This window comes from Eucalyptus grandis, chromosome 1 (genome assembly GCF_016545825.1).
Source record: "Eucalyptus grandis isolate ANBG69807.140 chromosome 1, ASM1654582v1, whole genome shotgun sequence".
NCBI lineage: Eukaryota > Viridiplantae > Streptophyta > Magnoliopsida > Myrtales > Myrtaceae > Eucalyptus > Eucalyptus grandis.
In genome coordinates this window covers 10,186,480-10,200,402 of record NC_052612.1, presented here as the reverse complement: position 1 = coordinate 10,200,402, position 13,923 = coordinate 10,186,480, and the positions used below count along the sequence as shown (strand labels likewise).

The following is a 13,923-nucleotide window of genomic DNA, read 5'->3' as shown; positions in this document are numbered from 1 at the left end:
TCTTTGTTTTGATCTTTATGCATCTTAATGCTCAGTGCATTACTTTAAGTTGAGAAAGTATGTCGGACAGATAAAAGATTAGCATACTCGCACGGGTAATCGCCTCTATTTACTGTGTGATAATCGAGGGCTCAAGCTTAAAATACGTATGTCGCCTTAACTAGGTGTTAAGATGATGATATAATATTTACTGTGTCCAAAAGTAAAATAACCCACATATTTTACTTTATTTGTCTATGATGCCAGATGTGAGTTCTGATGAATTTTGTGAGTGAGTAGATACGTGAACTCAAGTTAGAGATTGGGTATGTCTGAACTATCATTTGTACGGTATTGAAAGGTGTAGACATACGCTCCATAGGAAAGGAGTTAATACCATAATACGTATTTCATACTACGTATGCATGAGACGACCATTAAGAGTGGCAAAAGTTTGATCTCAACTTTTATGTCGTGTGAGACTCTTGAGGAAAAGAGTTCCTCAATTTTTAGTCCTCTCATGACTCTTACTTATTTTCAAGATTTCTATTTAGTGTTTGCTATCTTAGGATGTTGCCAATGGTCATGAGTTGATTCGATCTAATGGGATATTTCTAGAAAAGCAAGCTAAACTGAAATTGAGATTTTGAAGGAAAGAGGAAGATCGAATTTGGAAAATCACATTATAGTTTTGTATTCACTAGTTAACCAATTATGACTGTCTTTGGGATAATCATAATTGTGAATACAATATATATATATATATATATATATATATATATATATATATCATTGTTTAAAAGAGATCAAGATAGATATAAATGTGATCGATTGATCTAGGGTACTGCATACTAAATCTACTCAGAGTGTGATGCCTATTATGAGCTGCTATATATTCCTAACAGATGTATGGCAACGAGCTCTCAAAGTATGCTGGTCGCACGGATTATTCACCGGTATGAATGTTGAAGAGAGGTCAAGAGAATCCTGTTCGGCCCACCATGTGCGAGTGAGAGATGATGGTTTTATGTGATGGGCTTAAGTTGGCCCGTCCGCCCATGTTGGGCCTAAAAGCCCGGCCCACAAAATTAGGGCCCATGGATGAAGGGGTACGTTTCTTTGTTTTTTGGAGGGACGTATATAAGGGAGGAAAGAGAGGGAGAACGTACCTTTTGGTATATTACGTACGTTCCTCCTCACTCTCTCCCTTGAAACGCTCCAAAAGAAACCGGTAAGTAAAAGGCGAATACATCTTCCCTTCAAGGCCAATCAACGTCATTGGATCGAACGAGATCGGTTTTCTCTTCCTCTTATCGACGTTGGTGTTTAATTTGTGGCTAACAAGGTACGCTCAATTCCGTGGTGTGCTTTAGGATCGGTGATACATGTTTTCCCGGGCTTGTCTTCCGCATTCGTTTTAGGGGTCGATTTAGTGTTGAATCTGTTTTTGGGAATCCGACATACCCAACAGGCTCATTGAATTTTCTCCCTGTAATGTCGATTACTTTGTGGTGTGGTATTGTTTTTTTATTTTTATGACCGAGGATCTGTCGGAGCATGCCTTTGTTGGCTTACGCCGTTTCGGGGTCTCATAGGCCTCCACAATCATTTAAAAAAATATTTTTTAAATAATTTATTTTTCGTAAAATAAAGAGAGCTGATAAAATGTTCATCTACGGTCAACCAATCACACTTGGGGTCTATATAGGAAGCTCAACACAACTGAAAGAGCAGTAGATGCATTGCTAATTTGGGGCATTACTTCATCTACAACAATGCCCATGTGTGTTTGAGCTCTTTTGGGGCACGCATGATAAAATTTCTACTTCTCTATTTATCTATTTCCTAGAATAGGGTTGGAACATAAATTTGTTTGGTAATGCAATTTGATTTTTTTATTTTTGGAACAGATTTTTGTTCTAGAAATAGATTTGAAGAAGAAATTAGAAATTAAAATTTTTAACTTTTCAATTTCTAAAATAGAAATTAAGAAATCAATTTTTGAACAAATCAGTTTCTGTTCCAGAAATTTTATCATGCACACCATTAGTTTTAACATTAGTGGCCGACATCAAATGAAGCACACACACAAGCGAAATTTCGGAGAAACTTCCTGTGACCCACAACCACTATTCATATGTTGACCTATTGTCCTCCACTATTGTGAATCTCCTGGACAGCAACATGGCAATTCACATTCAAATTTATTCGATGTTTAATTTCACTTCAAGTGAGTTTCACCATTTTTATGGTTTTGGTCAAATTTGCGTCGCACCGTTATTGAAAGGAAAAGTCCTACGTCATGTCATGGCACGTATTTTGAGAACGAATGAAAATAAAATTATTTTGAGCAATGCCATTTCATAAAATAGGATTTGGATGGATTTTCAAATTGGTTGTTATTTTGATTAGGGATTGAAAATGATCACATGGGTGAATTATTTCAAGTAATTTATTAGTATGTTTGATGATGCTCATGGTCAACCAATGTATTGGCATATGATATATACTCACACACCGAATATGTTCTAAATTTAAGACTCCATTCGTTTCGCGGAAAAAATAGTGTTTTCAATTTGAGAAGCCATTTTTCAAAAAAATAACCATATTTTTTGGAATTTGACTAAAATATATAAATGAATTAGAAAATATTTTCCTGCATGTACTCATTTTCAATAATTTTTAATTATTTTATTTTTAAAAATCTAATTTTAATTTTTAATTTTTTTCCTTACCTTTTTTTCTTCCTTGGATAGGCTGGTGAGGCTTGAGCCTAATAGCCTTACCCAAGGTCACTAGAGCCTCACCAACCTTTGGCGACCTCGGGCCAGCCCAAGCTATGCCCAACTTGCTTGATTAGGCAAGGCTCGAGCTTGGCATCATCGCTTGTACCGTTTGAAAGTGACATGTGACATTATTATTGATGGATCATTTCAATAAAGTTTAATCAGAATAATTTATGAAATGATGATGAGATCAACACTTGGGGATTATAATGAATGAAGTCATGTATCAGGCAGCCAAATGTCATATTTTCAGTATTTGCTTTTAATTTGCACGAGAAATTAATTTCACTTGGCCATGGAGTCAATGCAAAAACATGACCAAAGTTTAACACTTAATTGAATTATCAAACCGGCCCTACCTTTGAAAAATCTCTACGAGTTCAATCATCAGCCGGGATACGTCATCTAAGAATTCGTAGTCAACTTGATCCAATCGAAAAGGCCAATAAACCATTGCCATTTCTCAGTTTGATCAGACCGATGTCTAAGTAAAACTGACCGAACGTGCTGGTTTTTTTCTTGTTGCACGTGTAATGAGGTGTGAAATCATATGAAAGCCGAAAATTCCAAAAATTGGAAGCATGAAAAATTTTCTAAGAAAATTAACAGGGCTTGATTTTCGTGGAAAATTAGCTATGTCAGTCACACCATTGTACGTTATGTACCTTCCTATGATTCACAACGTCGATTCTCATATATTGACTAAATGTCTTCCACTATTTACTTCAAGTAAATCTCCTATACAATATTGTCACAATTCACATTGAAATATGTTATTATATTTTCTCGGAGAAAGGTTTGGTTAAATTATTTTTTTGGGTAAAATCACTATTTTTAATTAAAGACTTCATGGTTTATTTTTGTAAAGGATTACCAACCGTTCGCTAGGTTCTGGATATGAATTTGGGATGTGACAGTGCTGGCAGGTATCAAATGGACAAACGAACCTCGAAAAGTCAACCCAAGAAAAAAAGAAAAGAGGACTTACAAAAAAATTAAAGAAATAATGATCCGTAATAGCCTCAACCTTAGATTTTATTTAGCTTTAATTGTGGCTTTATTTGGTTACGTGGGTGGAGAGTATAGCAACAAACTTATGATTATTGAAAAGGGAAACTTTCCGTAATGTTCTCCTCTAGAAGTAACAAAAGAAAAAGAAAAAGTTATTACAGTACCGTGAAAGATTATATAAGGTATTCCTCCGGACGAAAATGGGAACAATGCCTTCATATTTGGGTAAAAATCCATTTTTGGGTGAAACAAGAGAACAACTGGGTGTTCTTCTGGGAGACTCAGTTTTTTAATGGTAGATGAAGGCAAAATATAGACACATGCAACCGAGCAAAGTGGAGGGGCTAACTTTTAAAGGAGATGCACATGAAAATAAAGTCACTTTTCTCGGGTATGGGCCGTCGATGCAAAATAGAACACGCTCCAATGATTACAGGCTCATTACGCTGAGTTCGAGCTCGTTTGATAAACTTTTGTTGTCTCTGTAAGAATTACATTTAGGATATCATATGATTTATATATTATTCTATATATTCTCATTGATTGATCGTGATTTATAATTTTAGATACCTGTTATGAAAATGCTATAAATAGGCATATGTATTGTTCATTAACAGCGAATAGAATATAATTTCTCTGTATTTATTATTCTCAACTCTTTCTCTACTACATTTTCTGTCAGCGTCGTAATTTATGAGGACGGCCTTACAATAATTTAAATTCATGTTCTTATTTATTGTAGGAGTAATTTCAGTAATTCCTCTCTCTCCCCCCATTTCTCTCTCATATGGCAAACCTTCAACGGGTCCGCATCGTCCCCCACGTTATTGCCGCCTTATCAAATACTATTCTAGTCTTGATTGTAGTCAACTTATGCGGGCGATAAAAAATTTCCTTCGCCAACTTCCAGTGTAATCCTTGCTCAAAAAAAAAAAAAAAACTTCCAGTGTAATCATTACTATTATCAAAAGAAGACGAGATAAGTTGCCAATCTTGCAAGGTGGCGTATTTACCGAAATACCCACCCACGTTTGAGCCTCTCAGGCCCTAGTGGACCAGTGGTCAACCTAATTCCTCCGACTACAATGAAGCGATGAAGCACGCAAGCGACATTTCCCGGAACCTTCCTATGATCCACCACCACCACCACCACTTCACATAAACTATTCAACTCAAGCAAATCAACTAGGACAACATCGTCGCAGTTCACATCCAAATTCGTTCGAGGAGAAATTGCAGTATTCCCTCTATCTTTCTCTAATGAGAACTCATATGTCAATTATATTTCATATGTTGATGATTACCATTGGAGCAGAACAAAGTAGAAAAAGCATGATTCGAATTTAAAGATAAAATGAAACTTTAAATTGGGAATTAATATATAGAAACTCAATTGCGACAAATCCTGCAATTATAAGTGACAGCAAACATTTAACATATGCTTGATTGAATTATCAAATCATCAATCGCCTAATCCCTTTTATCCCTATGACCTGGTTGGCCACCTGATCACTTTTGCTTAAAACTTGATGAAAATAATAGAAGGACAAAAAGAAAAAGGAAAGAATCATGGAGGGAGAGAGGGAGGGGGGGGGGGAGAGAGAGAGAGAGAGAGAGAAAGATTTTGCAATGCTTTAATGCTTTCAGTATTTGCTTTAATTGACTTAAATTTAATTGATTAATTGCTGATCTCTTTGTTCTTTATATCGGTGTATTCCTATCATATTTGGTACTGTGGATTTTATAGGAACCATTTTTGTGAACAATAATCCATAATTATCTGTTGCAGTAATTGTAAGATTATCTAAGGTTGAGAGTTCTTATGAAAATGATACATTAAGAATCACTTAATCATTCCTTTACAAAGAAACCTTGTGCAAAGCAAGGGTAAGAAAACTAGAGTTTTCATAATGCAAATACTTTTAACAGTGTGTAACAAATATGACATTAAAGGCAGCAAATTTATAAAAATGAAAAAGAAATGTCTAGGCAACCGAGTTCCAATAAATGATAGAGTTAATGTCACGAAAAATCTCAAACTAATATATATATATATATATATATATAACAAATTTACTCCAAATTAGTTTTTAACCACAAAAAAACCTCCAAATTGATATATTTGTGATAAATTTATTTAAGAATAATTTTTGACCACCAAAAACCCAAAATGTATATACTTGTTATAAATTTACCTTTAATTAGTTTCTCTTAAATTAGATTAATACAAACACTTGTGACAAACAAATAGTAAAATCATTAACTGATACATTCCACATGTTATCCAATTTAACAATTTAATGATAAATTTAATGGAAACTAATGACGGTAAATTTGTCACAATTGTATTGGTTTGGGATTTTGGTGGTTAAGAAAGTTAGTTCGAAGTAAATTTATCATGTGTATTAATTTAAATTTTTTTGTGATATTAATCCTAAATAATATGATGTGTGCCAATATGTTGGTCCATCTTTCATCTGTAAATCCATTCAACTAAAAGCATGGCACCCCACCCTATTTAGCTTCTCTTCCATGGTTGGTCATAGCATTTTCTTTTTCGTTTGACTTTTTTTTTTCCTTTTCTTATTAATGAGAATACACCATTGCTTAATAAATATTCCTTGATCAACGGCCACGTAACATGATGTTAGACGATCAACAAAATCGTCAAACAGAAGAACTGATTCTTTTAAATGAACGGTGGAGATTTAATCAACAACTCGAAGTGTGGCATTACTAATTTGGACAAATTATATTATGTGAGACATTTAAGAGGGCGGGTTTTAAGCTAGGTGATGTGGACATGCAAGATAGATTGGTTGCTTCAACATTTTATGGATTCACGACGCCTAAAAATTAGAGCGTAGTCAACTTCCTCATGCGATAAAAAATTTATTTTACAACTTCCATTCAATTTACTAATTGCGAATGTTTCGTCCCACCATCGGGGCCACAGCTCCTTGATCGAGGTCTGCAACATCCTCCTTGTCGATCCATTATTGGGGCCATTATTGGGGCCACGGAGATCCTCCTCGTTGTTCCACTATTGGGGTCACGCTCCTCGATCGAGGTCCGCAAAATAATAATAAAAAAATTTGGATCATTTCCATGCAATGCACGCGCACTGCAATTTTAATCATTAGTAGCATGAAAGGTTTTGGGAGGTAGCTTATTTTTAAACAAGATCCACGCGCTTTTCAGCTTGGTCAACATAAGTCCTCAAACAACAATGAAGCATGCATGCAAGTGACATTTCAGAGAAACTTCCTTGATCCACAACCACCACTTCCCATACATTGACCAAGTGTCCTCCATTATTAGAGTGACATGAAAGATTATTGATGGAATTCCTCCGAAGTTACTATCCCACGACTGACTTCTAGTGAAACGTTGGAAGTAAAGAAAAAAAAACATGACCAAAGTTTAGAGACAAAATGAAACGTTAAATTGGACATGAAGATATTGACACTTGTTTATGACAAAATCCCGCAATTATCAGTGGTAACAAACACGTAACATATGCTTGATTTAATTTTTAATTCTCAATCACCTAATCCCTTTTACTTAAACTTGATGAAAAAGACTTTAATAGAAGTACAAAAAGAAAGAAGAGGCGGGGGGGGGGAGAGAGAGAGAGAGAGAGAGAGAGAGCAGCGATCACATGAATTACTAATTTCTTCGTCAAGTAGAATGTGAAAGAGCCAATGGAAGAATCAACATACAGTGCGCCGAAGGCAATTTTCCATCACCACTTGTACCGTTTGAAAGTGACATTATTGATGATGGATCATTTTAATAGAGTTTAGTCAGAATAATTTATGAAATGATGATGAGATCAACACTTGGGGATTATAATGAATAAAGTCATGTATCAGGCAGCCAAATGTCATATTTTCAGTATTTTCTTTCAATTTGCACGAGAAATTAATTTCACTTGGCCATGGAATGAATGCAAAAATTATAATAATAACAATAAAATTTATAGTTTGCATTAAAGATTTTTGTTCAAGTAGTCTAAAAATATTATATAAGATTGAGAGTTCCTATGAAAATGATACATCAAGAATCACTCATCTCTTTGCAAAGAAACGTTGTGCAAAACACAGGTAAGAAAACTAGCGAGTTCTCATAATCAATATGATTTTAACCGCATAAGATACATGTGGCATTCTAAACCTTGGGAAAACAACAACCTTATGACGAAATCAAGAAACAATAAATCATTTTGACATCATCAATTTGATGAAGAGGCATACTAATTAGCCTCTAACGTTCCTTGAACCAATTTGTAGTACATACATTTTCTTAACAAATAACCACAAAACACATTCTTTCATCGTTATAATTTATGAGTTATAGCTACGCTGGATTAGAAGTGATTATTCGAAATATTATGTCGCTCGGCACCTAGATGATAATCGATATTTGAGCATGTGACCGTTGAAGATTTACCGTGAACATTGAAGGGAAAAGTAGCTCAATTGTTTAATAGGCAAATGTAGGAAAAAAAGAAAAAAGAAAAAGTACACGTAGCTTCATAATTGATAAGGAACCTCGCATGGCCAACAGCCAGAGGTAAACCACTTGAGGCGACACGTGCTAGCCACCACATACGTGTCATCGGGTAAGTCGCTAAGAGTCTCAAAGCGTTGCGGGAGCTTCGAACACTAGACCTCATCGATGGAAGTCTAGCGCCTACTTAGCTGAGCCACCGCGGTGGGTGGTGGCAAATTAGTAAAGTTAGAGAGAAGAAAAAACAAAAATTCAACTGACATAAATCTTATTTTGGGAGGAAACTTATTTCCAAGCGCTTTTGAGCTTTTAAACATAGTGGCCGACATAAATCCTCCAACAACAATGAAGCATGCATGCAGGTAACGTTTCCCAGAACCTTCCTATGATCCTCAACCACCATTTCTCATATATTGACCAAATGTCCTCCACTATTGGAGTAACTTGAAAGATTATGGACGGAATTCCTCCGAACGAAAATGAGACCTCATATGGCAATTACATTTCTAATTTTTTCCAATACGGCTTACTTATAGTGAAACAATAGAAGTAGGAAAAAAAAAGACCAAAGTTATGGCGATTATTTTAGGAAAAACTGTAAAACAAATGAAGCATCAATTTCTTCATCAAATGGAATGGGAACGAGCCAAGAGAAGAATTATATATGGTGTGGTATCCGTAAAAAGTCAACTGAAGGCATTTTTCCAGGCCCGTTTGCGCCGTTTAGAAGCTGCGCGATTAACTGGAATTTTATGGTGCTTGCACAAAAGCTACACCTAGATGATAATCGATATTCGAGCATGTGACCCATTGATTAAAGATTAGGTTGAGAAGATTTACCTTGGTATGTTGTTTGCAAAAATAGCTCAGTTATTTAATAGGCAAAAGCAGAGACAATAAAAAAGAAAAAGAAGTACATACAGCTTCATAGCTCATAAGGTTAAGGGGACAATCTAGCAAAATTAAAGACAAGAAAAAGGAAAAATTCTCAAGCCGGCAATCAAACCCAATGTTCATCAATAAATCATTTTGGCATCATCAATCGGAAGAAGAGCCATATTAATTTGCCTCCATCATTCCTCGAATGCATACTATAACACACATTCGATAGTTGTTACCATTTATGCATAATAGTCACGTGTAATTAGCAATAATCAATTAAAGGGACAATGTATTGGAAGTGATAAAATTTGTCACAAAAAGTGCAATTGAATTCTCAAATTTTCAAAAAATTTAATCAAATCCTAAAAATTGTTAATATTTTTGGTTTATTAAGTTGAATGGAGTTAATGAAAGAATTTGATAGCATAAATTTGACAAATTTTAAGATTTGATCAATTATTTTTTAAGTTTTAAGACTTAATTATACTTTTATGATAATTTTAAAAATTTTCAGTATATTTATCCTTTAATTGATTTTTGTTTTCACTTGCTCAAGATATTGGAGCATATACCGATTGAATCAAAGATCGGGTCAAAAAGGAATTGCATGGGCAGCTTCATAAGGTTGAGGGGGCAAATTGCCGGAATCTTAGGAAAAAAGAGGGTAATTAAAAAACCCGCACCCTTTCCCGGAAATGTACTGCACTTTTCTCGGAAAAGATGTGCCTACTCCCGGAGAGGACATTATAAAGCACACCCCGATGACTACAAACTCATTACTTTGAATTTGAGCTTGAGTTCTTACATAAACTGTTCATCGTCTCCTTCATTTCTGTGCTACATTTATTCCCGTTTGTTCAGCAGCCAAATCCTTCCAAGTTCTTGATAAGCTCCACAAAAGTAAAGAAAATCATGTCGACGCAAAAGAGAGCTTTGGCTTCCACCCTTTCAGGTCAAGCAAGTCTACTCAAGAGGCCACGCAGCGCTCGAATGAAGTAAGTTCACTCTTCCTCTCAACATTTCGATGCTTGATCGATTATTTTACGATCGTGTTCGTTTTAGCTTTATTTGAGGGATTTTTTTTAATAATATTTTTGAATTATTTTATTAATTTTTATCCTTTTATACTTTTTTTTTCTTCTCACTCTTTTCTCCCTCTCCCTCCTTCCTCCTTCTTCCTTTGGCTCCGGCGACGGGCCAGAGGAGGCTTGACCGGTCGCCGGACTGAGGCGGCCGGGCGAGCCCCGCCGGATCCGGCAAGGGGGCTCGCCGTCGCGTCTGGCAAGGCCCTCCTCGCCGGATCTGGTGAGGGCTCGCCTCGCGGTCGCCGGGCGAGGCGAGCTCGCCCGGCCGCCTCAGTCCGGCGACCGGCCAGCTTGGCCAGTCGCTGGAGTCAAAGGAAGAAGGAGGGAGGAGGGAAGAAGGAGGAGAGGGAGAAAAAAAGAAAAATTAATAAGATATTTCAAAAAATAAAATATTCTTAAAAAAGGTCGCCGAGACACCGGCCGAAGGTCGCACCGTGACCGCCGATAAGCCAATTTTGACCGGATGAACTCATGTAAAATATTGAGGACTTAATTGATAAAATAAATAAATTTATGACTAAATTAGTATAATATATTTTATGACTTTTTTTGGTGATTTTCCCGAACGAGGATATATGGCAAAGGAAGCATAACATTGATTAGCTTTTGCCTCGTGACGGTGCTAAATCGCTTTCATTCTGCTTTTTGTTCGTGGGATTGTGCTGTGGATTAGATACGAAGCATAAAGACCCCCAATGTTGCCATCTCGACTCTGTTTTGCGATTTCGGCCTGGGCCAATCGCGTTATTTCCTCCTGATTCGAATTAAACTTTCTTGGAAACTTTTACATAGCCAGTGAGCTGTTATTGTTACTGGGTTACTTTGCTGTCCCGTTTGCCAAATCGTACCATCTTGATTGTACTTTTGTGCTGACCTGATCTTCACGCAGTCAAACATGGCGTTGGTCTGGGAGAAATCTTGTGGCGAGGAGCTCGTTGACAGTGGACGATGTCCGGAGAGTGGTAAGATGAGTAAAGTAGCCAACTTGGACATACTAAAGTACAGTCTTTATTGTGCTTCGATTGCTGATCTCTTCAATTAGGAGCGGTTGGATTCATTTCTGACCTTCCAGTCAGTTTCGGATAGAAATCCACATGAGAAATTGCTGCAAGATGCATAGAGAATTATTGTTTGAGTGGTTAAAATGACCAGCTGACTGTTCTCCGGTTTTCCTGTGAAGCAATTCCACTAAGAACATGACTTAGGCTTTAGGTGTTTTTTTCGGACAGTATGGATCACAAAATGACCCAGATTTTCAATGTAGTGGCTTGGACATAATTTTTTCCTTGAATCTTGGAAAATGTGGTCAATGACAACTTGCATGTCGAAGGACAACAATGAAGATACCTGTGATGTAAAACTTGTATGAGATGAAGACGTGGCAGATTGCAATGTAATTCTTTGACATTGCTCCTTGCTGAACAGATCAGGGAAGAGCTGGAGCATGCTAACTCTGACTTGGCCGAATACCGTCGAAGGTGAATAAATTTTATTTGGTTTGTTAGCTGTAGCTCATCTGCATCAACTGATTCTTCTAGGAGAATTTCCATGTGTATTGTCTTGACAAGTAGAAATATCATGGAGTATCATAAGCCATCGGTCTATGATTCTGTTGAGCAAAGTGTAATACCAGCACATACATTATTTTTTCAATCACTGAAAGGACGTTGCATTTGGAGATGGCTGCTAATTAACTTTAATTGCTTCTGTTATCAATGTACTGGATAAATATGTATTCCAGATTTGTGTTGACTTTTCTATGTTGCGTTACATTAAAGGAATGCATTTGATGAGTCTGGTAGACTGGTATCCATCTTTTTATACTGTAATCAGGTCTGACATTCGTATGAAGTGATAACTAAAATGTTTCATATGGATATTTGTCTATTTGTTACAAATAAGTCCACAAGACAGCCGTTGTTCAAGGTGTCAGTTTTTTATGGTGTAGTTGCATTGGGGATGCTCTCAAAGATGTAGTACGACAGGTATGCTCAACAGAGAATGCTGTTCAAAAACCGGTAAGATAAACAAAGTTCATTGAATTTACACTTTTCTCAGACATATCCCTTCTGATTCACTTTCTTTTGAAAGGTCTCCAACTTTGGCAATTCTGCTGTTGGCGTTATTTGCCACACAGAAGCAGTGGGGCTTGCAAACATTCACTCTCCCCACCTTGCAAGGTACAAATGCACATACCTTGTTGGTAGTTTGTCTCTCTTTGTAGCTACTTTTCCAATTTCCTGCTTCTGTACCCGTTCCTAGTTCTAATGGTTGGTTTCTCGAGAGAATGCAGGGCTATTGGTAAATCTACCGCGAACAATGATGTAAGAAACTTACAGCTTCAACTTCGAAACAAACTGTCACGTCCTCTATTTACCGGAAAGAAACTAGAAGGAGAGGGCGGTGCTCGCATTTCCGTTGGCTTGATCGATGCGGATACAGGGGATGTCATTACATCAGGGCCAGAAGCCTCCATCAAGTTGGACGTCGTTGTGCTTGAAGGTGACTTCAACAGAGACGATGAGGAAAATTGGGCTCCAGAAGAGTTTGATAGCTACGTGGTTAAAGAACGAGAAGGAAAGAGGCCGCTTTTGACAGGAAATCTCCAAGTAAAGCTCAAGGCAGGTGTTGGGGAGCTGGGAGATATGATATTTACGGACAATTCCAGCTGGAATAGGAGCAAAAGTTTTAGGATAGGGCTTAAAGTGGCATCGAGTTATGGTGGGAATACACAAATCCGAGAAGCCAAAACAGATGCCTTCTCCGTCAAGGAGCATAGGGGACAAGGTATGATTTTTACAGTATTGAATAAAATAGTTTGGACTTGCAAGATATAATTTTTACAGTATTGCATAAAATGGTTTTGACTCTCGCACTTTTAAAAAGTGTAATCAAATCATAAAACTTGTTAAATTGGTGTAGTCGAGTCCTTATATTAGCTCCGTTCAATTTGTCTAATTAAAAATCTGAAATAGTTTTATTTATTTATTTATTACAATCTTAATAACAAGCGTCACATCAGAACTAAATTTCAGGTTTAAAATGAGAAAAGAAAAAAATTAAAAATTAAAAATTAAAAAAAAGAGAAAAAAAAAGGATAAGAATAAAACAGTGTTAAAAATATAAAACTACTGGTTCAACTGCATCGCCGCTGCCGCTTCCGCAATGGGGCCACCACCCCCGCCGATTCGTAGGGCTCGTGGACATGGCCACTCGAGCTTCCTTTCATGGAATTGTAATAGTCGAGATGCTCGACATCGGTGAAAGATTTTTCTATTACTAGCGATTCTGTATTTGTTAGAATTTAAATGTGTGCGGAAGCATGGTTTTGGTATTGATGATAGTTTTTTATTAGTGATGTTGTGCAAGTGTATGGTATATTTTGTAGAGGATGGACAAGGGATAAGATAGGATAATTGAAGGATAAATAACATGTGATATGGGAAATAGTTTCATTAATTGGATAAAATAATTTTACAATAGTTGAAGGAAGTGTTGGTGGAGGAGTATATTCTCATGCTCCTCTCACTTTTTTACATTTGTTGTTCTAGTATGCTCTCCCCTCTTTCCTATTTATAGAGTGCTCTACCAACATTCTAGATTTGTGTAGAATGTTGTCCACTTTGGCTTAATCTAGAGAGTTCTAGATTGTAGTTTATCCTCTCTTC

General features: G+C 36.6%; 1 protein-coding gene across 1 annotated transcript; it reads left to right on the top strand.

The window, feature by feature from the left end:
- The first annotated feature begins 11,150 nt into the window (after nucleotides 1-11,150).
- On the top strand, nucleotides 11,151-13,092 carry LOC104431789 (calmodulin-binding protein 60 D-like). The gene is made up of 5 exons (XM_039316428.1): nucleotides 11,151-11,231; nucleotides 11,681-11,733; nucleotides 12,204-12,273; nucleotides 12,347-12,435; nucleotides 12,549-13,092. The coding sequence occupies exons 1-5, from the start codon at nucleotides 11,151-11,153 to the stop codon at nucleotides 13,090-13,092; spliced, it is 837 nt and encodes a 278-aa protein (XP_039172362.1).
- Nucleotides 13,093-13,923: the final 831 nt, after the last annotated feature.

Excerpts from the sequence above, each read along its gene's own strand:
- LOC104431789 (XM_039316428.1), top strand. The coding sequence starts at position 11,151 with ATGGCGTTGGTCTGGGAGAAATCTTGTGGCGAGGAGCTCGTTGACAGT. Across the intron at positions 12,274-12,346 it reads AGAATGCTGTTCAAAAACCG|GTCTCCAACTTTGGCAATTC; the intron begins GTAAGATAAACA and ends TTCTTTTGAAAG. Across the intron at positions 12,436-12,548 it reads CACTCTCCCCACCTTGCAAG|GGCTATTGGTAAATCTACCG; the intron begins GTACAAATGCAC and ends GAGAGAATGCAG.